Genomic DNA, 24,241 nt, shown 5'->3' on the forward strand with positions numbered 1-24,241 from the left:
ACATACATGTTAGGGTTAGTACTCCTGTCTATGCTCCTGACCAAGGCATGGCAAGACGAACTGGAGTTGGTCCCCGGGTGCTGCACAGCGGCTGCCGACTGTTCCTAGCTACACAGCTAGGATTGGTTAAATGCAGAACATAATTCCCCTATGGGGGTCAATAAAGTATCTCTAAATAAATAAATAAATCAAATCAAATCAAAAATCCCGGTAGGAAAATGCTCCTTTCATAGGTCAACCCTATCAACATCTTACTCATCGACCCTTCAAAAGGGCGGATGATTGTACAGGGGTGTCAAATGGTCTCTCACTAAACAATGGATGGAAACCACACCTGTGATTAAATGGCAAACTATCAATGTAGACAAAACAAAACAAAAAATCCACATAATTAAAATCAGTCAGGTGTTTAAGTGGAACTTCCTCTTTCCGCTCTCCGCTGCGGGACTACATGGTGCGTTGGTAGCCTCGCTCTATTGTCATATATGAGATGCCAGTGCTGAATTAGGACCACGCCATCTGGTCCCACGGAGCCTGCACCGCTCAGCTATTTCACGTCCCAACCCAGGAGCCTGAACAGTTTGATCAGTGACACAAGCCAATAGCAGGCCAGGCCAAATGAATGCAGCACATTATGCAACACAATACACTTTTCCATGCTTTCCCATTTCAGAGTCAGAATCAGAAATGCTTTGATGGCCAATGTAAGCATACATGGTTTTTCTTAGTTATCAGTGCTGCGACATACAGCCATCTCCATTCCAGCCAGACATCACACATAGTGCAAGCTCAGCACACCATCAAATCAATACACTATAACAAATGTATTGTGATTTGTATATAATATAGTGTAATATATTGTAAAATACATTGTGGAGGAGTAGGGTGTGGACCAGCCGTCCTGAGTTAGTGTGATTCACTCAGGACAGATAGCATGGCTCCAAGACTTGGAGAGAGCTGAACCACAGAGATGTGGCATAGCTCTCTCCCTGATGAAAGACTTTTTATAGATGTCGTTTTTTTAGTCTCTTTGCTCTCTTAATCTCAGGTGTCTTTATCTTTGTTGTTGATAAATGGGCTGTTGCGTTCTCATCTACCATCTGTGTCCTTGTCTCTGCGCTGGAGAATCCCGGCTGTGGTGTGGATTTGCCTTTTTTTTGTATTTTTATATTTTTGTGTTGTTATTTTTTGTATTCTTCTTGTATTTTTATCAAGACTTTTGGAGAGCAGTTACAGATTAACAGTTGAAAAGTCTAAAATTGAATTCCATCCATTATCCAAACTGCTTATCCTACGCAGGGGTCGCGGGATGCTGGAGCCTATCCCAGCAGTCATTGGGCGGCAGGCAGGGAGACACCCTGGACAGGCCGCCAGTCCATCATAGGGCCTACACATTCACACTTAGCGACAATTCAGTGCGGCCGATTCACCTGACCTACATGTCTTTGGACTGTGGGAGGAAACCAGAGCACCTGGAGGAAACCCATGCAGACACGGGGAGAACATGCAAACTCCACACAGAAGACGACCTGGGATGACCCCCAAGGTTGGACTACCCTGGGGCTCGAACCCAGGACCTTCTTGCTGTGAGGCGACCACACTAACCACTGCACCACCGTGCCGCCTAAATCTGAATTCACTTGAGGGAATGGCATGCACATGTGTCAATTCTAGAAGAAAAGGCAAGATCTACTTTAGTGAGCAGGATTATACTGAACAACCTAACCTCATATGAACAGTAAAGTACGCGTTATATTAGTGTTAGCATAGCACTCAGCTAGCGACTACTAGTCTGGAGTTCTTAATATCATCATCTAATCTGGGTCAGATGCAGAATTAGTCTACGTACACACAAAAAAACTGAATGGTTTTAAACATAAGAGCCAAGTGTTGTAGGAATTACTGACACATGCTTTAAAAGAGTCAGTGGCTAGTCATAGGGATGTTTAGTTTTTAGTGATAATATGATGTTTTAGGAAATCCAAGACCGTTGCCCATGTTGTTGCGGACAGAGTTCATTGAGTCTTCATTACCTCATGACAGTTTGACTTGAGAGCTTAAATTCCAAGTTTTCTTTTGAATTACAAGGAAGGAAAAGGACAACTCAACCAAGAGGAGTGGTTTTATAACATCTGGTCGCCGCACATTACGTTTGAAATCAGACTCACATGACAAGCGAGTGAGCAGATACACAGATGGGCAAAAACACAGTTTGCATCATCAGGTTATTTCCTCTTTTGAAGGTAAACCGTTTACGGAGAAGTGGAAATAAACTCCAGAATAAAGAAACTCGACCCAGGTGACAGTCGCAAGGTAAATGTGGAGCGGTTTCTCATTTCTGTGGCAGTGTATAAGGGACGGGATCATCAATTCTTTAAGGCAAGTTGAAATTTAATTTACTCAGATAGCTTACCGGCAATGGGTTGTACATAAATGTGAGAGCACGAATGATTTGAACATGAAAAAGATTTTTTACAGTTCCTCTTTTTTGACAGGGGCTTAACCGTATGCTAATACAATGTACTGATATGACGGGACAGAAAAATTAAAACCTACTCATTTTTTTCCTCTGCTTTCAGTGTCAGCCTTGCTGTTTGTAGTTGATCTGTACTAGCGGTAAACTGTCAACACAGTTTCACTGTCTCTAAACTGACACGCAGTTAGTTCTCTGTTTTGTGCAACCAGCACATTGTGTAACACACCAAAATGTCAACCTTAATATAATTAAGAAGGTATTCACCCCCCCCCCCACACACACACAGAAGGTTTATGAGTGGGGTGGCAGAAATTCTTCTGTAAAATAAACCAGGTCTTCATACAGACAGATGCGTTGATAAGTAGATGTAGATTATGAATCTGTAAAATGTGTAATGTTGGCATTGTTTGTGTTGTGAATTTAAAAGTCCAGTCAAGTCAAATGTCACTGGTTCACTAGGATTTTAGATATTACTAATGTTGTATATTAAGTTATGTGTGTTTTAAAGAAGGCCTATGCAGCAATACAGAAGACATTACTGATGATCTGAACATTAATTTGAAGAGCTACTCAGATAAATGACTCCAAAGTTTGTGAAAGCATCGCAATACAAAGTGGTTTGTCAAAACTGTCAGAGAAACAGAGGAATTATAATTAGTCATGATTGTGACATGTCTTATTTTTGCCTTTTAAGCATGCAGCTGCTGTGTGAAATACTCCTTTGGACTTTTCTGGTCCTTGGCAAGTCTACCCCTGACTTAGATAGACGATGGGAAGTGTGGAAAATCAAGTTTCAGAAGGTTTACGATTCTCAGGCAAGACCCCCAAAACCTGTACTAGTCACAATCACATGCATATAGATGTGGTGCATCAATATACATGCACTCTAGCACACTGATATGTAAATATACTGTAGTTGTATACAAGCACACTGGTGCATATAGTACATGTTCATTAGCACACTGTACATAGATATACATGAACACAGCTAAACTTTTACATAAATACATATGTATGCTAGCCCACTAGTGTATTGATACGCATGTACACTAGTATATTGCTACACAAATACACATGTATGCAAGCACACTAGTATATAAATATATGTGTACATTAGCACACTGTACATAGATAGACATATACACTAGTACTCTGCTATATAATACACATGTATGCTAGCACACTAGTATATACATGTACACTGGCAAACTGTACATATATATGTACACTAGCCCACTAGTGTATAGATACACATGTACACTAGTACATTGCTACACAAATACACATGTATGCAAGCACACTAGTATATAAATAGTGTACACGAGCACACTGTACATAGATATACATATATCTATGTACATAAACTGTACATATGTATGCTAGCCCACTAGTGTATAGATACACATGTACAATAGTACATTGCTACACAAATACACGTATGCAAGCACACTAGTATATAAATATACGTGTACACTAGCACACTGTACATAGATATACATATACACTAGTACACTGCTATATAATACACATGTATGCTGGCACACTAGTATATACATGTACACTGGAAAACTGTACATATATATGTACATACGTATGTGTGGGTGTATATATATGTGTATATATATGTGTATGTATATATATATATATGTATATATATGTATATGTATGTATATGTGTGTGTATATATGTATATATATATGTGTGTGTGTGTGTGTGTGTGTGTGTGTGTGTGTGTGAGTGTATGCATGTATGTATATAGCCATTTTTTCCGGAAACCATCAAAGGTGTAGATAAAAGTGCTCAATAAATGGGGAGCTGAATATTAAGATGGATGCAGGAAAAAAAAACTTTAATGCATTTCAGTACAAGCTTGTTTCTTGCGTCATGTACTCATCAGCTGCCAATGTAATTAAATTATTGTTTAATCACATCGGCAGCTGATGAGTGTGAGACGCAAGAAACAAGTTTGTACTGAAATGTGTTAAAGTTTTTTTTCCCTACATCTATCTTAATATATATCTATATCTATCGATCTATCTATCTATACACACACACACACACACACGTATATACACACACACACGTATAGTTCACTAATACACTACAACATAAATACACACACATATAAATATAAACATATATATAAATATTGATGTAAACTGAAACACTTGTTCAAACTCCAGTCATGTTGTCACTGTGTTTGATTCAGGCTGAGCTCGTCTACAGAAAATCAATATGGGAGAAGAATTTGGACCGGGTGCTGAGACACAACCGTGAGGCCTCAGCAGGACAGCACAGCTTCACCATGGGACTCAACCACTTAGCTGACATGGTAATCACCCCTGCACCCCCACCACAACACATTTGTATTTGCTGTCTGGTGCCATCACCTTAAGGTAACCCAGGCTGGGACCTAAAGTGGAAATCTAAAGCCACTTCACAGATGTGTCTTAAAGTAAGACTTTGGTTAAAGCAGATTTCAATCGAGAATGAATAACCAAGTTTATTGAAGTGGCTCTAATAATGTGCAAAGTACAATAAAGCTGTGTTTTAACTAACATACACCTGATGATGATCCAGTATCTTGTTATTGTATACACATGGTAATGTATGGTGAATAAGTGAGTCTTGGGATTGGCTTTGAAAGGGACAAAAAGGTACCAAAACACAAATGAAAGACTTGTATTTGGCCATCCATGGCCTCCACCCATGCTCCTTCCGATTAGTGTGTGTGTGTGTGTGTGTGTGTGTGTGTGTGTGTGTGTGTGTGTGTGTGTGTGTGTGTGTGTGCGCGCATGCACTCCTTAGCTTCTGCTACTGATGAGTTGTTGTCACTAACCAAGCTTGTTCTGCTACTGACCAATCTGACCAACAGTGTTAATTTGAAATTAAACCTGCCCCCTTAGAGGCTTAATTCAAACCCTGATTTGGTCCTGGAGTGGCTGTAATCTCCCTTCATACAATCGGATTAATTCAATACAGAAGAGGCTAGCGTTTTAATGGACAATCTGTGCCTGTTTTAAGCTATAGCTGTGAGCGCCTGTAATGTAGCATGAAGGCGACTATGCATAGAAGCTGCCAGTCAATGTTGCACTGCAAATGTCACGCCCTTAGATTTAGTTAAACTTTACTGTATTACAGCGCATTTTTGACTGCACCATAAAATGTGCTAGTAGAAGTATATCTGTGAGTCTGATACCATCAGCTCTATCATTTGGCAAATGATAAAGACAACTAAGAGTGATTTATATAAAAATGGATACTAATGGAGTGTCTGGGTGGCGTGGCGGTCTACTCCGTTGCCTACCAACACGGGGAAGGCGGTTCAAATACCTGTGTTACCTCCGGCTTGGTCAGGCGTCCCTAGACACAATTGGCTGTGTCTGTGGGTGGGAAGCCGGATGTGAGTATGTGTCCTGATCACTGCACTAGCGCCTCCTCTGGTCGGTCGAGGCACCTGTTTGGGGGGAGGGGGAACTGGGGGGAATAGCGTGATCCTCCCACGCGCTACGTCCCCCTGGCAAAACTCCTCACTGTCAGGTGACAAGAAGCTGCTGGTGACTCCACATGTATCGGAGGAGGCATGTGGTAGTCTGCAGCCCTCCCCAGATCGGCAGAGGGGGTGGAGCAGTGACCGGGAAGGCTCGGAAGAGTGGGGTAATTGGCCGGATACAATTGGGGAGAAGAAGGGGGGAAAAATGGGAAAAATCCCCCCCCCCCAAAAAAAGTATGTGAGTCTTATATCATCAGCTCTAACTTTTGGCAATGACAGCCAACTAAGAGCGACTTATCTAAAAATTGACACTAATTTCTGATTTTATTTAAACGTTTCGTACATTTATGGCTTGTTGATCAGACAGCAGAGGAGGTCAATGAGAGGCTGAATGGCTTAAAGGTGGAGGACCGCGCTCATTTTGGAAACTGGACCACTAAGCAATCACGTGACTTGTCAATACCTGTGAGTGTGGACTGGAGGACAACAGGCCTGGTCAGCCCCGTCAAAAACCAGGTACACCAGTAAGAGAAAGAAAACAACCGCCCCTTATGGAAGACACAGTGGCATTTGGAAGGACTGCTCTGACAATTCTCTCTCTCTCTCTCTCTCCATTTTTCTTTTTCTCCACCCCCATCTGCATATCTCACTCTTTTTTCTCTACCCTTCTCTTTCCCTTTACCCCATGTCTGTCTCTCCCTCTCTATTTTGCTCCTTCTCTATTGCTCATCTTTCTCTCTCACTCTCTTCTACTCTCTATCGCTACCTCCCTTTTTCTCTCCCTCTCCCTCTTCTTTTTGCTTGTCTCTCGCTGTCTTTCTCACTACTTCTGGCTCTCTCTCTCTCTCTCTCTCTCTCTCTCTCTCTCTCTCTCTCTCTCTCTCTCTCTCTCTCTCTCTCTCTCTCTCTCTCTCTCTCTCTCTCTCTCTCTCGCTGTTTTGCTTCTTATCTGCTGCTTTCATTCTCTCTACCGCTCTCTCCCTTTTTTCTCTCTGTCTCTTTTTCTCTCGGACTACCCCCATCTCGCTCGCTCTCTTTCTTTTCCACCCACCCACCCACACCCACACCCACACTGTGTGTTTGACACCTGAAGGGGTTGTGTGGGTCCTGCTGGGCTTTCAGCTCTGCAGGAGCGCTGGAGGGCCAGATGAAGAGACAGACCGGTGTCCTGGTACCGCTGAGTCCACAGAACCTGCTGGACTGCAGCACCACAGACGGAAATCACGGCTGCAGAGGGGGCTTCATATCCAAATCCTACAGCTACATAATCCGCAACGGAGGCATCGACTCTGACAACTTTTACCCCTACGAATATAAGGTTATTCTCAGTGGTTTTCATTGTTGTTGCTCTAAATATGATGCAAATGCAAATAGTGTACAGTTTTGTGTTGACACTGACAAGTCCTGATTCTTAATGTCATTTGTAGGATAGGACAAAACCAAATTGATAAAATTCTCACAGTCAAACTAATGTTAACTGGTTTAGAAATCTCCATAGATTGAAAGTGAAACTTCAAGACTTTGGATGCTGATGCTTGGTTGTATATTTTGTCATTATAATCTTATGTTGTATGTAATGTACATCACATCTTCAAGGCAGAAAAAAGTTGATATTTTTATAATGCACACTGCATATACCATTGTACTTTGAAAAATATGTTTGCTATGATCTACTTTTGATTGTGGAAATGTGATGCATGTTCTATACCAGATGGGAAAAGATGAGTGTAATCAGTTTTGTGTTGTTTGTATTACAAGGACGGAAAGTGTCGTTACTCCACTAGGGGGAAGGCTGGCTACTGCTCCAGATTCCACATCCTGCCACATGGAGATGAGAAGGCTCTTCAGACTGTTGTTGCAACAGTGGGGCCGGTTGCAGTTGGCATCAATGCCCTGCTACCATCCTTCCATCATTATAAAGGAGGTAAGTTCCGGACAGACACTATGCATATACTGAGGTGACAAATTAAAGGAAAAACCTGAATGCCTGACCTCTACAGTGAGGGGGTCCGGGGCTTCTAATATGCTGTGGGGGCATTTTCCTGTCATGGTTTGGATCCACTTGTCCCCTTAGAGGGAAGGGTCAGTGCAAATCAATAGAAAGTTATTCTGAGTGATCACCCATCCATAGGATAAAATAGGATCACCTATAGGATAAAGTCCTATAATGAAACATTCCTATCCTAATGGGAGTGGTCTCTTCAAGGATGACAATGCCCCCATCCACAGGGCACAAGGGGTGACTGAATGGTTTGACGAGAATGAAAATGATGTAAATCATATGCTATGGCCTTCATAGTCACCAGAGCGCAACCCAACTGAACACCTATGGGAGATTTCAGACTGACGTGTTAGAGAGCGCTCTCTACCACCACCATCATCAAAACACCAAATGAGGGAATACCTTTTGGAAGAATGGTGTCCATCCCTCCAGTAGAGTTCGGTGACTTGCAGAATCTACGACAAGGAGCACTTAAGCTGTTCTGGAGGCTCATGGTGGCCCTACACCTTACTGAGACAATTTATGTTGGTTTTTCCTTTAATTTCATTTGTCACCTGTCTGACTCTGGGCCTAGGTATACGTTTGAAGAACACCAGAGGAAAAAATAAATTTGAGCTCTTAGTGAATTATTGTATCTGACTTAAGGCAATGGTTCAATTTCTCCAAAAGTTTAAGGGGCAAAACCAGCTGTTTTAAAACGTCGAGAGTGAATTTTATCTTTACTCTGGCATGATCATGGCAGACCACCATTCACCATGTTATTTTTTGCCCCATGTTTCATCAATGACTTATAATGAATCTGAAAAAGAAAATCACCTAAATATAACTACCACATACTCACGCACACAAATCACCACACTTCAGTGCAAACAGGCATCACTTCTCTGTTCCCAAAATGTAGATACTACCAGTTTTCTCACAGGAATTATCACGGTGGGGACTTTTGTATGACAATGAATTTAATTTTCTGAGCAGTTTGCAAAAGTACTGAAAGTTTCAGGGAAGCTAAACACAAATTTAACAAGTCCCTTGCAAAAAACAGTATCCTTTAAGTATATTTCTATTAACTTTGTTGAACTAAAATATATCTCTGTATATTATTTGGTGCTCTTTGGGACTAAACCGGGCCACTTTTTAGTCTGTAGAAGCAGATTTGTAAATATGGGGTTAAATTTAGGATTAGGGTTAGGGTTAGTTGACCCTAATCCTAAAGATAACCCTTCCAAAAGTATACTTGTATACTGTTGGGAGTGAAACGTATATGTTCAGTTAAATTACACTAATTAAAAAAAGTATTCACCAAGTCTAGAAGTACAAGTAAAGCTTAAACCAGGATCAAACTACACTGTAGTGGTTATGGGGCTACATAATTCCCCTTATTGAGCTAGTAGGAACGTTAGTTTACAGCTGCTGTTTCCTCGGTTCGGGTTTACAGTGACACACTTCCGCTGCGCAAGTTTATTTGTTGTAATGGTGGAAGGAATAAATAGTGCACGTTGTGTAGCCGAAAGAGAAATTTGTCACGACTCCTGCTTGAGCTCCTCTACAACACGATATTTTTTGTCTTTCACGATGGTCACCAAGTCAGATTAGGCAATCATAGTGCCATACATTCTTGCCGTGTCTTGGCCGGGAGACTGGCAACACTACAAGTACGACCCCGACCAAAACATGCTGCCTTTCTGATCTTGCGCGAGTTCATAAGTCGTCGAGGATGAGGGTCAAGAAATTGTCAGTCATGGCTACAGAAACGCTGTGTGTGATTCTGGCAGTCCTGTGTTTCAAAGCTACAAAGGGGGGGGGGCGATTGTGGGCGCTGTTGTGGCTAGTGCTACTGGGGCATGCTAACCTAGCATAGTGTAACCAGTTATTTTCTTGCCCGGTGCTGGATTCGACACGGGGTGTACTGCACCACAAGGCGACATCACTAACCGCTCGGCTAAAGGGACAGACCCGTTAGCTAGGGGCTAATGTGTGTTATTAGTAGTTTACAATAGCTTAACTAGCTACTCACCGGTCTACTTAAGTGCCTCCGCTGTTTCTCACCAACATTTAGCAAATCTTTGTTGAGTCTATCATGGTCCTCCCTCGAGGAAACGTTAAAAAGGTAGGGGGTCGTGTTGCCACCGCTCAACGACCCTTTCCTCGTTTTCGCCGGTCTACCTGCCATCAGCGATAGCGGCCTCGCTTTCTTTTCCCCATGTGCGCCAGAGAGCACTCTGTCATCCTATTGGTCAACGTCAAGGCGACGTCAGACTAGGCAAGAAAGAGTCGGGGCCGTCATTCATGACTAAAAAAAAAACTAAAAAAAAACCCGTGACTAAAAATTCCGTAATGTGGAGTCCCACAGACTTAAAAGAAAAACCCTTAAAAAAATTCCGCGGTGGTGTAGCGGTCTAAGCATCGGCTTTGTGTCGATGCAGTTGCCCACTGGGGACCGGGGTTCGCGCCTCGGTTCTCGTCAGATCCGACGATGGCCGGACTCGATGAAGCAGCGAGGGGGGCGGAGTCGGCTTGTGTGTGTGTGTGTGTGTGTGTGTGTGTGTGTGTGTGTGTGTGTGTGTGTGTGTGTGTGTCGGAAAAAGCAGTGGTTCGGCCTGGAGTCGCCTTGGGACTCGCCTTCGAGACTTCCGGCCGGAGAGATGCAGTTGGCGAACGCAACACACTATGAGGGTGGGAGTTTCAACTAAAATAGGGATCGATTGGCCACTAAATTGGGAGAAAAAAGGGAAAAATCAGAAATTAAAAAAAAAAAATCCGTTGGGATGCGGTGGGGCGTCCCAGAGGCTTAAAAAAATCCCTTAACAATGGAATCAGGCGTCAAAGGTGTTAATAAGGGGCTGTTTGTAGATTAGTTTTATACCGATGATACTGTGGTAAACGTAGAAGCAACGACAAAGGTAACTTTGCAGCCCCTTTATTGAACTCACACAGAAACAAGACCTTACAGAGATGTGACACAATACATGGGTGCCATCTACTCGAACAACAAAGTTGTTCAGGGTTTCAGTTCCAAGGTTACACAACACAAGAGAATGACAACTACAGTTACACCATAACAAATAGTAATCACATAAACACATAAAACACTTACAAAACATTTAATAACTGACAATCTGCACGCAGTGCCTGATGGGTAAAACAGGACAATTGGCACAATTCTGACGGGGTAGCAACTTCGCTACAATACAAAACAATATGTGCTATTTATGCTGATGCTATTCTATCGTTATACTCCATTCCTATGCTGTAGCTGAGATATTGTCAATTGCATCTCTCAGGTTTATTCAATGAGCCAGACTGCAACCCCAAAATAACCAACCACGCCGTCCTGGTGGTGGGCTACGGCACAGACGAAGGACAGGACTTCTGGCTAGTGAAAAACAGGTGAGTAAATTCTGTCTTGTTGATCGATCTTACCATGAATGTGTGTCATAAAGTTCAAGTCAGCTGAGAGCTGGATTTCCGCCATGTCCAGCAAGTTCCTGTTGAAAAAAATACTACCATATGACACGACACTCAAACCCAGATCAATAAAAAGAGCCCATCTTCTCTCAGCTCCTCGTGCTTTCTGTCTGCCACCCAGACAACACGACCACGCAAAGGCCAGCTGCGTCTGCTTTCTACAAGACAGCAAGCCGAGATGTTTGACTTAAGTGGCGTCTCTCTGGGAGACATTTAGGGAGACCTTTATCACGTCTGTCTTCTCTCCTCATAATCCCACATTGTGCCTCTGCAGCAGGCTGTTATATACCACAAACTGTCACAACGGTTTAGTACAAGGAAGAAAATAAAAAATAAAAAGAATAACAAAGTGTCTTCTGAGACATGTCTCATGAGACAGAAGATAGATAGATAGATAGATAGATGATAGATAGATAGAGAGATAGATAGATAATATATTCTACTCTCCAAAATCTGTTTTTAACACTGTGATCCTACTTTGATACGTGTTTACTGCCACCCTGTGGCTGTAGGGGTGTAGGTGCAGGTAGTTGTGTGATGTGTGTTTTAAAGCCAGGATTTAAGCCTCATCATATTCAAGTAACCAGCAACACAAAAAATATCCCTCTTAGGCTTAGTATAGCTTTTTGACAGCTATACAGCTTTTTTTCTATTCATATCCTGAGCTGCCATCTGTTGAAATTAGGGGGATACCATGGACTCTGGTCATTAAAGTTAGTAAGTTTGCTGGCTCATTGTCAGTCATCTGACCAGCTATTTTGGAAAAACACAGCATAATGCATAAGGATGCCTAATGGATGAAAGTGAAATCATGAATCACAATACATGTAAGATAATGGGTTTTGATTAAACTGGTTTAGAAATTTAATGCAATTAATGTATTTTTTTCAGGCATTATCCTTTATTGTTAGATGTCACAGCTATTTAATTCATCAGTTTTATGAGAAACTTGATGTAGACATGTTAACATTTTCTTTTCATCGCTGCAGACCCTTTTTAGAGGTCTCTGGCTTCATGGGCTTGTTGGAATGTGTATACTCTTCCAAATATGCTAGTCTTTTTACCAATAGATTCATGATTTACAGTTTTTGTGGCCATTTGTAATCTAGTTTAAGAACATGTCTGTGAATGTTCTCATTCATCCAGGTCATGGTTATCCAAAGGAGTTGAATCAAGTGCAACTGGACTTGGTATTTATCCGTGAAGACGTTTCGCCTCTCATCCAAGAGGCTTCCTCAGGTCGTGCCTTTCTGACTAGACCAAGCTAGTCTGACTGGCTGGTGATGAGACTCAGAATTTGAACACAAAGAGCCATGGACATCAATAGCTCTGACAACGACTCCAAAGAGGATAAATTCTGAGTCTCATCACCAGCCAGTCAGACTAGCTTGGTCTAGTCAGAAAGGCACGAACTGAGGAAGCCTCTTGGATGAGAGGTGAAACGTCTTCACGGATAAATACCAAGTCCAGTTGCACTTGATTCAACTCCTTTGGATAGTTTAAGAACATATGTATAGGAAAATATACCTTATTATTCTCCAAATCACTGATCTGTGAGGTTTTCAGGCCTATCCAAACTATCATGTGGACAAACATTAGGCATGATTGTTTTTTTGTGTTTCCAGCTGGGGAACCGCATGGGGGGAAGGAGGCTTCATACGAATTGCAAGGAACAAGAGGAATCTCTGTGGCATCGCCAGCTTTGCCGTCTACCCCACACTGTGACAACACATTCAACACAGTGGAGATAATAATGGATCAAAAATCACCCACTATAGCTCTGTGGTTTACCCGGTTTTAACCCACATATGGTGCTGCAGGGAGGTTGCAAAGCAATTTTCCGTTTCATTGTTCGTTATTGTTTTACGTAAGAAAGGTTTGAACACTGTGAAACTCTGAAAATGATTCAAAATACACAGACAGCACCATTTACAGTTATGCATTGATTAATTCCCCACCAGGGATGACGTCAGTTGTTATAGACTGGTTTTGCTGTATGTTCTTTGGTTTGTTTGGCCATTTTCAATTCTGTTGTATATGTTTGTAATTCAGTGGTCAAGTTTTTGACAGCTCAGAAGATAATATTTTTGTTTGTTTGTTCGTGTTTGTGTAGCAGTCTACACATTACTCAGGGCCGGCCAGTCATAAATAAGTGGCCACTTGGGGGGCCCCCAAGAGAGCGCTGGAAAAAAAGTTTATATTCTAAAATCAAATTATAGCCCACCAACTCACAAACTCTGCTTATGGTTCTCCAAATAGGCCCCGCGTCTACTACATCACGACTTACACAGGCTCTGTTATTTATTTCGTCAATGTCTTTGTTAATATTGGGGATACGTGTACGTCCTTAAAATAAAGATGACCGAGTTGAAACGAAAATGGCTAAGTAACAAAATAAAAATGTATACACGGTGAGTATAACTTGCCAAATTGCTGGGCACTATACAGTATCTTGGTGTTTAAATGAAATAAAATAAACACTTTACACCTATTTGCGACGTCTTTGGAGACTTTCCGTCGTTAATCCAATGAAAAATACACACGTAGGGCAAACGCACGCACAATCACAACAAGAGCGCTGATAGTCTTCTTCTTCTTCTTCCTCCGCCTCCTTATTTGACTGATCGCAAACCAATTTTAAAGGTGCACACCGCCACCTATTGCATCGGAGTGTATAGAGTCACGGCATTCATCTGAATGCTGATTGGTCAATAGGAGAGAAAAAAAATCACACCTATTTCCTAATCCTGGTTGTATTATATAACCCATTAACCCCCTTCTGAGTTCCCTGATGTCCTGTCCTGTGCTCGGGGGTGATTATAAATAAACTCCATTCCCTGCCCTGTCCCATGTACCGTATTTCTTAACGTCTCCCTCTCTGAGTTATATTTAGTACAATACATGATAATAGGTTCTACATCTTCCATCGTATTTCACCACTGACAGATTTGATTGACTCTTCTCCATTATAAATGTCACGGGGAGTGAAATCCTGCCTGGCCGAACCTTAATGGTGTAATGATTACCTCCTAGCCAGTGCGCTGGCAGACCCGTACGGACAGGCAATCATCCCAATTAGCTTAGTCACGTCCACGTGTGGACGGAGCGGCTTCATAAGTGGCTGGCGTGGGCCGTGCCTTCCGGTTCCGCCCTCCGCTGCATCTCAGGTGAGTTGACGCTGACGCGAATCACAGGCGCGCTTTAACACCGTGTCTGAAATGTGTTGAGCAAGGCATGCCAGGACTGATAATAACGACAGACTACTGGGGGTTTTTGTTTGTTGTTGTTTTTTTGGGTCGTTGCACTTAAAAAGCCTAGTTTCGTGAATAATCTCGAGGTTTTCAAACTCGTTGAGTTGCGGTCTAAAATAATATGCAGCGTGACTTATTTCTATGGCAAGTTAAATGACATGTCTGTAACCAGCTTTTCACTGTTTCCTGATGGGTGGTCAAATGTTGGCTGTCAAGTTATCAGCTGTTGGTGTCCTCAGTATAACCTGGTCATTCAGTTTGAGAAAACTGACAGTGAGTTGGGTCCCTACTGTATTTTTGCTCAGATCTGGACACAATGTTTGGGACTCTGCTTCTCGCCCTCATGAGTGGATTTGCAATGGCCTCAGTCACCCCTGAGGGCCTGGATCGACACTGGGAGCTGTGGAAGAAGATGCACAATAAAGTTTACTCTCAACAGGTGAACATTTCAGCCCCTGTCTAATGTTGGGGTTTCATTTTCAGTCTTGCATACTGTGGAAGGGGGTTGCTGTCTAAAAATATGCCCCCCCCCCAAAAAAGCTACTCAAAATGGGGGGGGGGGTGTTCTGTCGGCCTTCCATGGCGCAGGACCTACCTGTGTCAGCCACACTAAGCTGGGTTGTCCCCATAAGATCCACGGGAAGGTGGTGCAGATGGTGGTCAGCATGAGAGTCTGGCTAAAGCAACTATCTAGAACCTTTTTTTGCGAAGTAGTACTCAAGCGTTCTAGATGTGACCGGACTGTTTAGTACCAGTTCTTATCTGTAGTTTGTGCAAATGATATCTATCTTTTAAAATCCACTATTGAATCATCATGCCCCCCCCCCCCAGATTGAAGAACTGGGGCGCAGGCGGATCTGGGAACAGAACCTGGATATGATAAACGTCCATAACCTGGAAACCACTCTGGGAATGCACTCCTATGAACTGGCAATGAACCACCTAGGAGACCTGGTGAGGTTGTTTGTATGGCTGCTGATGTGCCTTTCTCCCATGTCTTTCATACAGTTCACCGTGTACATGCCAGGGCCAAGCTTTTTTCCAAGTAGGGTGCTGTAGTAAGTGTTTGCTAATGAATATTCAAAGCTGGGGAAATTATAATTCACATCTGTTACTGTGATCGAAGCTACATCTGCTCTCCATAGCTTGGTGCTGGCACATACACATCTGTAGTCTGCCATATAATTCTTCTGAAGCGCCCCCCCCCCAGCAATTCCAATCAGTCCTATTGTAAGGGTGCCTTGAGTGCTCAGATGCATAGATTAAAATCAAAGATGGATCCTTCCTAAATGCGCTGAGCAATGCGCCTCCTTTAACAGAAAATGCCCTTTGACTTTTCTCTTGTTGGCAGACGATTGAGGAAATCACACACATCCTCACAGGTACTCGTGTGCCAGCTGATCTGGAGAGAGGTCCCTCTACATTTGTAAGGCTCAATCAAACACTGCCTCCATCTGTGGATTGGAGAAAGAAGGGCCTGGTGACGGAGGTCAAAATGCAGGTAATATCTAAATACTTGGTACTTTATCAGCTGCACTAGGTGTCCGGTTCAAACTAGTTGTGAACGACTCCAAGACTAACTACACAACGCATGTGGTTGGGAAAATGAATTTCTTAAGCAGACTGTAATTAAGTCTATCTGGAGATGGAGTTGTGTTGCCAACAATTTAAAACTAATTTGAGTTTCTGTGAAGTCATGTCTGAGGTTCATTAATTTTTATTTGTTTATTTTTCTTCTATTAAGGGTTCCTGTGGCTCTTGTTGGGCCTTCAGTGCTGTTGGTGCTTTAGAAGGGCAGCTGAAGAGGACCACAGGTACCCTGTTGTCTCTGAGCCCTCAGAACCTGGTGGACTGCTCCAATAAATATGGCAACCATGGGTGTAATGGTGGCTTCATGGCCAATGCCTTCAAATATGTCATTATAAACCAAGGCATTGACTCTGAGGCGGCCTACCCCTACATGGGCAGGGTGAGTCATGTAGACTTGAATCGTAGAACTGATGCTAGCAGGCCATATGGTTAAAACGTATTGACTGCTCTCTTAGGCTATAAGTCTGGTCTAGCTTCTTTGGCATTTCAGGAAATGAGTTTGTGGCATACCTAGTCACCCACCAAATACTGTTATTTGTGTGAAATACAAAATGCTTCATTGTAATGGATCTTATCAGTGTCTACTTGTGGCACATTGTTATACCTGATACTGGTCATACTTGGATCTACACTCCATTTTCATTTTGCATATTTGTCTCACTTTACTCTGGGCCCTTAATTTTACTTTCCCTCTTGTGCAACTGAGCCATGTCAATGTCTTGTATATGGTCTAACTTGGCTGATTTTTAAAAACTGACTTGACTGACTGCTTGTCTTTAAGGGCGGTCGGTGCAAGTATAATGCCAAGAATCGGGCCGCCAACTGCTCGTCCTATGTCTTCCTACCAGAAGGGGACGAAGATGTGCTGAAAGAAGCCTTGGCCCTCGTTGGTCCCATCTCGGTTGCTATTGATGCCTCACAACCCAAGTTCGTCTTCTACCGTCATGGTGAGTGGGTTGGAGTCCACCCTGCCTGGGGCATCAAGAACTTGACCCACCACGATGCTGTGAATTTGACAGTACAACATAACTAGGAAAACTGAATTTTCAGCCTATACTGCTTTTCAAGCCGTCAGTACTGAGATTTTATTTTTTTTAAAATGCACCACAGGTGTGTACAGGGACCATGCGTGTACTAAGGATGTTAACCATGGGGTGTTGGCGGTGGGGTATGGCACAGAAAATGGACGTGATTACTGGCTGGTCAAGAACAGGTCTGTGATAATGTCTGGGATCAGCTTTATCTGAACCATACATGTCAGTTGTGAAAGTGAACTCGGTGGTTGCTCACTCATCTTTACAAGCCTGCAATAGAATTGAAGATGTGTTGGGAAAAGTTTAATGGTGTCTCTTTACTGTAGCTGGGGTATACACTATGGAGACGGAGGCTATATCAAGATGGCGCGGAACAAACGGAACCAGTGCGGCATCGCCCTCTTCCCCTGTTTCCCCATCATGTGACCACTTCTGACGAATTGAGTTTTGATGAAAATGTTTAAATAAAGCCCTCCACTCGTTTGTAGCTCACAACCTTGAAAGGATTTCTTTTCACGCAACGTGACCTATACTTGGCATAAATGGAAGTGCAATCACTTAAAAGTTGAGTTTCAAATGCCAAGTGGCTGCATCCAGACATGACTAAAATATCCACCATAGGATGCAAATGAAATTCACGTAACTGCGAGTTTCTATACAGGATTTATTCGGTTAAGGACTCGTGTGCGTTCAGACTAATTTTTAGTTACTAGGTCCTTATTGCCTACAGCTGTGCATTTAATACAATTGTACCATCTAAAATGTTAAACTTGGGGACTTCGGTCAATGTAATTCCCTCTGTGCATGGTTGACTTTCTGACGGGCAGACCTCAAAACAGTGAGAGTGGGTACCATCTACCATAGTTATCAACACAGGCGAAACGCAGGCTTGTTGCCTTAGTCCCTTAACTGTTCACACATGATGTTGCCAAAATAGCAGCATAGTGAAATTTGCAGATGACCCCACAGTAATTGGACTGATACATGACAATGAAGATGCCTATGGGAAGGAGCTGAGAGACCAATCGTATGGTGTCAAGATAACTCCATAACTGAAAACGGGGGGGGGGGGGGTTAGGAGGTCAGACAGTTCCGACACCAGTTTACATCGATGTCCCTGTTGAAATTGTGAAGAACTTCAGATTGTTAGGCATTTGAATCTCCCCTGGTCTCAAACAGCAGTTGTCACTAAGAAGACACAACACTTGGTCTTAAATTCAGATGTCCACAAAAATCTTGGTTAATTTCTATCAAACTGCCATAGACTGGTGTGGTTGGGCATTCCTGACTGAACAGGAGCACAAACAACTCAGGATAGTGGAAACCGGTCTATTCTGTTGCCTACCAACACGGGTAGCAGGTTCGAATCCCCGTGTTACCTCTGGCTTGGTTGGGCATTTCTACAGATACAATTGGCCGTCTGCGGGTGGGAAGCTGGATGTGGGTATGTGTCCTGGCCACTGCACTAGCACCTCCTCTGGTCGGTCGGTCGGGGTGCCTGTTCGGGGGGAGGGGGAACTGGGGGGAATAGTGTGATCCTCCCACGTGCTACGTCCCCCTGGCAAAACTCCTGTCAGGTGAAAAGAAGCGGCTGACGACTCCACATGTATGGGAGGAGGCCTGTGGTAGTCTGCAGCCCTCCCCGGCTCGGCAGAGCGGGTGGAGCAGCAACCAGGATGGCTCGGAAGAGTGGGGTAATTGGCCAAGTACAATTGGGGAGAAAAGGGGGGGGGGGACTGCTTCAAACATCGTGGGAGCAGCACTGCCACAGCTTCAGGACATGTACACCACCCGTTGCAGAAGGAAGGCCCCAAGTATGACGGAGGACACCAGCCACCCAGCACACGCTCCGTTCTCCCCGTTCTCCCTCCTTCCCTCAGGACGACGCTTACAGAGCTCCGATCAGCCGCCTCAAAGACCGTTTTTACCCCTAGGAGGTCAGAGTAATGAACAGTCCTTATGTAACTTCAGTGATCTATTATGTTGTGGGATTTCTGACTTATTTCCATATATATAAGAGCTGAGAGCCAGGGCCCATGCATTTCATTGCATTTGGAGGTACTTTGTATATGTATATGATGAAAGTTAAACGTGAACCTTGTTGAAACTGACACGTATGTCAAATGGCTGTGTGCCCAAGGGATCAGTCAACCCGGTGACCTCAAACAACGGCACCTTGTATGTGTTTGAACAAGTTGTGGTCCTAAATGGGAGAGGGGGGATCATGATCAGTTGAAATTCACGTGACCCCCCCAAACTTGACACCAACAATGAGTTTCTTTCTTTTATTTGTTATAATTTTCTTCATAGAACTGGATAAATAAATGGCACACAAGTGCAATTCCCAGCATATTCAACAATTCTCACAAAATAAGTACAGCACCTTTTCAGCATCACTAAAATATTCTCAATATTCAGAAGTAAATATTGAATCTGACCAACATCTTTTTGATCTTCTTTTACAAAACACAAAGACGACATACAATAGTTCGGTCATATTGAGCTTTTTTTTTTTTCCTTTGAAACTTGTTTTCCTTTTTGATCTTTTGTTCCACGACTTTTGATAACTTGCACGTACAAACATCTAGAGTTTCTACACACGTTACATTGATTTTTCGTATTGAAAGTCACATTTAGAGTTTTCTCATTGAATATACAGGCTAGAGTCAAACTAAAGGAGAACACCCGCATAAAGTCCCCCTGTTCTCATTCTCCGGCTCGGGTGGATTAAATCACCCCTGGAAAAAGTGGGCGACTTGTTCGGACGGATGATCCCATGATGCATGTCTTTCCTCGATACGAACATTAACCAGATATGATCCCAATCGAGCATTTTAAGGATATCAAACGGTGTCCTTCATCACTCCTTCTCGTAAAGATGGAGCATCCAGGTGACCAAGGTCACCAACATCCTCAGAGATGTAGACCAAGCCTTGCCCCGAAAAGTCGACCTCCCCGTTACAAACACCGCCCCTCCTTCATCATCGCTGAAGGGTATCTTTATGCTAGTGCTGTCTTTGTTTTGACCACATCCCATACCACTTCCAAAACACTTATTGTGACTCCAGCCATCAACCAGGATCACAAATAACTCGTTTGACGGTGGTATGTCCAAAAGAAAAATCCTGCACATAGTAACATTAAATAGAAAAAGTCTTACATATTGGACAGGAGCTTTCAGCTGACACGGGGCGCTCTTTTGATGAGTTTAAACACCATGGTCCTTTTTTTTTTTTAAAAAAAAGACTGATTTCGTTTTAGCTCAGAGTTGCTGAGAACCAGTGAGTGTTCACTTTGCTTTTCCTTCGTCTTTGTTCCCCCCCCCCCCTGCTGTTAAACAGACTCGCGTGGACAAAGATTTAGGGAAGACCGGGGATGGTTGTAACAAAGGGATGGTTGTAACAGCATCACTATAATCAAGAAGGGATGACCTAAGAATCATGTGATCAGTTTCATAAATGACCACTTCCTTCCTGACCTTGCATGAGAAATTGCATAGCCATGTGTAAAAGTACACAGATTTTACAGCCAAAACACTGATTTTCAGGTAAGAAAGTAATTTTTTGGACCATGTCTATATTTTGATTAGTACTGATACTGTTGAGGTTAGAAATACGTAGGTCTCCTAGGTAAAATGTGAGGCATTTCATCTATGCTAATTTGCCATGCTGCTACAGCTAGCTAAACAATGACAGGCAGGCATGGGTGGATTACCGAACGGGCCTACCGGGCCCAGGCCCAGGGGCTCGGGGGCCCCTAAGCCAGAGCCTCTGCGTGAAGTCACTGTTATTAACTTTGCATTTCTTGTCGCCTAGTAAAAGGGCTTAGTCATGCATGTCAATAACAGAGCCCCAGAAGTCCGACTGAAAAACGCAAGGAAAGAGTAGCTTAGATAAGCGTTAATAAGCTGTTGGTGTTAATTGTGTGTATGTGTGCTGTAAATCCTGTTGAGGTACAGGTGAATTTAGTTTATTATGCTGTTGGCTGCAAGTCAGTGTACCTGCCCTGCCAGGGGTGGAGGGTGGGGGGGTTGCCCAGGGGCCCCATAGTCTCATAATCCACCTATGCTGATAGGGGTGGGGTTAGTTGTAACACATTTTTTAAAAAAGTGTTACAACTGACCCCATAATGACAACTAAACACATTTTGGAAGAGGAAGAAAAGAAGAGGCAAAGTAAAAAGAATGTGAAAAGGGCCATTTTTGGAAAGAGGCAAAGCAAACAAAATCATGCAGAGATAAAGCCAGCCAAAAAGAGATCCGAGAAAGACGAGGAAGAGGATTTGGACCCCTCAGGAGAAGAAGATTTATGTATTGTGCACGTGGAGCTCTTTGTAAATTCCAAACCCAAAGAAAAGTGGATCAGATGTGTAAATTGCAAATTCTGGGCCCATGAAGACTGCACCCCTGGCAGACCTACATAAATCTGTCAACACCGTGACTGAATAAATGGATCTCACACACACACACACACACACACACACACACACACACACACACACACACACACACACACTTTTTTTCCACTGCATAGCTGGCATTCTCTAAGAGAGCTTGAAGTTAAAAGGATCAGCACCACTGTTAAGAGCAAACAAAAACACAAGGACGCTGCTCTTCGTTTAGCCTAGTGCATATCTTCTAGAAGAAAGTTCCTCTAAAGTTTTAGAAGTATCAGCAACAGCTCGTTATTGTGCATTGCAGTCGTTCTTAAAGTGATTTAGAAGTCATTTGTGAGTTCTTTTTATTTTTGATGAACCACAGGAACATATTCAGATGCATATTTTGTGGCGGGGTCTCGATTTTTAATTCTTCACTCTGATTGTTACAACTTACCCCAGCAGCGGGGCAGGTTGTAACAACAGAACTCCTTGGATTTGACATCAATTAATGAATTCTATGATATCGTTGGAGAAGTTGGAACCATTGCTATGTGTATTAGTCAAATAAGGTTACTTTGTGTCAAAATTTGAGAGCTTAACACAAAAATTCGGCGAGTTATAGATGCTGAAACAAAAGATGCTACAACCATCCCCGGTCTACCCGGTGTTAAATTTTTCTGCATCGCTTTTGTTTAACCACACACACATATATATATATATATCTTTCTCTCTGCCTCAGTGTGAGGGCCTCCTCTGGCTCCGCCTGGGCTTGCTCGTGACGGGGCGGGTGAAGCGGTACATTTACAAGCATCCTCCCCAGGTAGACGGGCGTGTGTGGAATTTCTAACCTGGGCCCAAGGGGGATGCAAGGAGCACGCTCACCGCTAACTCTCAAAACCAAAACACACACACACTGGAGTGGCACCAACTTCAACCCCACTTTGATCAAGAACAACCACTGCAAGCAACACAGCTAAAGTGTCATCATACAACAACAACGAAAAGAAGACTAGTTCTCGATTTAGACAAAAACAGCTGGCATACAGGACGTCCAAGATATCAGACAGTACGATACAAACATGCTAACGATCAGGTTGACCTTAAGGGAATTTGGGATGAAATTGGGTGAATTTTACATCTGATCCAAGTTTTTCCATATTGGCAAACACTGGAGCAGGGTGCACGTAACATTCTGGTACTGACAATCAAATAGGCCAAATAGTAGTTGTCGGAGGTCGGGTCATGTTCAGCCTTTTTCTCAGCAGAGTGATTTGAGTCAGCAAAAGAGCACCCAAGTCTGACACTGTAAAGAACGACACACTGAAGTCCATACTGCACATATTCCATGTGTTACTTTTCCTCAAACTGTAAATAATGTTCTGTGGTCCCCAACTGAGCTGCATTCATCACAGGGATGAAAACACGACAGGAAAAAGTAGAAAAATAGGTGGCAGACACATTTAGCACAACAACCCATATACACGCACAGTCGGTCGGCACACATCCACACGGGAACAAACTATTCTGACAATCCCTCACACAGCGACACGCACATGCACGTGCACACACACACACACACGCACACACACACACACACACACACACACACACACACAAAAATATCTTAACAGTTTAAGGGGTCAGTTAATCCAACTTCCCTAGTCAACATGCTAACTTGTAAACCCCAGGCGAGGGTGCGCTTGTTTCGATATAGGTCGGAAAACGGGTTCACCGCGAGAGGAAGCTCTTCCTCCTCGCGAGTGTGAACGAGACCAATAACACCCTTGATTTGCACGCGAACACACAAACGAGAGGAACTCATTCAGTTGATTGTCGCCAAACACAAGTTACGTACATACACCTCGTGGAGAAATTATATGAACATGGCGAGAAGTAGAAATCATACACTGTAAAAAAAAATAACCTGCTGATTTAACTTCAAAAAAGTAAGTAAGCGTGTGCATGCACACTATAGCTGATATTACTCAGAAAAGGGCTTGTAATAGGTTGCCTGACCTTTTTTTTTAAAAGTTAAACCAGCAGATTATTTTTTACAGTGTATTTACCAATACGCAGGCTCACATTCGCTAAAAACCGGCCTCTCAAAAACTCATCAACAATTTGTATGTGTGTGTGTGTGTGTGGGGGGGGGGCGTGCTTCCATTCAATTAAAATTACAGTGGCAACTAGTGCTTCGATAAATGATATTATTCAGAATGATGGATCTTGAAGAAGATTACGTTGTGTTATGGAGTTGTGATCCCCCTGTGACACGCAGGGGTACGGTGACAGGGAATGTTTGAATTAGAGCCCTTAAAATGAGACAAAGCGGGTGAGTTGCAACGCGCTGTGCCCTGTGCCCTCTGTGCGGTGGCGTCAGGCCAAGACGACACGGCTGAATTCAGGGCGACTGCTCGTTTTGGTCCATTTTGATTCAGGTTTAGAGGTAAAGAAAAGGTGTCACGTGATGGAGACCTCACACGACGAATGAACTATTCGGTAAACTGCATATGTTTTAAGCCTGGATACTGCATGCTGGGATTAGCTCCAGCA

General features: G+C 43.1%; 2 protein-coding genes across 2 annotated transcripts; both read left to right on the forward strand.

Moving 5' to 3' along the window:
• The first annotated feature begins 3,171 nt into the window (after window positions 1–3,171).
• On the forward strand, window positions 3,172–13,334 carry ctss1 (cathepsin S, ortholog 1). Its single transcript, XM_056297912.1, has 7 exons — window positions 3,172–3,291; window positions 4,686–4,808; window positions 6,333–6,485; window positions 7,063–7,287; window positions 7,728–7,893; window positions 11,253–11,358; window positions 13,062–13,334. Exons 1-7 carry the CDS (start codon window positions 3,172–3,174, stop codon window positions 13,159–13,161), a joined length of 993 nt encoding a protein of 330 aa, XP_056153887.1. The 3' UTR covers window positions 13,162–13,334.
• A 1,657-nt stretch (window positions 13,335–14,991) lies between these two features.
• Window positions 14,992–17,737, forward strand: LOC130129160 (cathepsin S-like). The gene is made up of 7 exons (XM_056298965.1): window positions 14,992–15,126; window positions 15,519–15,641; window positions 16,039–16,188; window positions 16,432–16,656; window positions 17,059–17,224; window positions 17,388–17,490; window positions 17,638–17,737. The coding sequence occupies exons 1-7, from the start codon at window positions 15,004–15,006 to the stop codon at window positions 17,735–17,737; spliced, it is 990 nt and encodes a 329-aa protein (XP_056154940.1). The 5' UTR covers window positions 14,992–15,003.
• Window positions 17,738–24,241: the final 6,504 nt, after the last annotated feature.

The sequence above is a fragment of the Lampris incognitus genome, chromosome 18, assembly GCF_029633865.1.
Source record: "Lampris incognitus isolate fLamInc1 chromosome 18, fLamInc1.hap2, whole genome shotgun sequence".
NCBI classification, from domain to species: domain Eukaryota; kingdom Metazoa; phylum Chordata; class Actinopteri; order Lampriformes; family Lampridae; genus Lampris; species Lampris incognitus.

Coding starts and splice junctions, on each gene's coding strand:
- ctss1 (XM_056297912.1), top strand. CDS start 3,172: ATGCAGCTGCTGTGTGAAATACTCCTTTGGACTTTTCTGGTCCTTGGC. Junction 3,292..4,685: donor AGAAGGTTTACGATTCTCAG/GCAAGACCCCCA, acceptor TGTTTGATTCAG/GCTGAGCTCGTCTACAGAAA. Junction 4,809..6,332: donor TCAACCACTTAGCTGACATG/GTAATCACCCCT, acceptor CTTGTTGATCAG/ACAGCAGAGGAGGTCAATGA.
- LOC130129160 (XM_056298965.1), top strand. CDS start 15,004: ATGTTTGGGACTCTGCTTCTCGCCCTCATGAGTGGATTTGCAATGGCC. Junction 15,127..15,518: donor ATAAAGTTTACTCTCAACAG/GTGAACATTTCA, acceptor CCCCCCCCCCAG/ATTGAAGAACTGGGGCGCAG. Junction 17,225..17,387: donor GTTCGTCTTCTACCGTCATG/GTGAGTGGGTTG, acceptor AATGCACCACAG/GTGTGTACAGGGACCATGCG.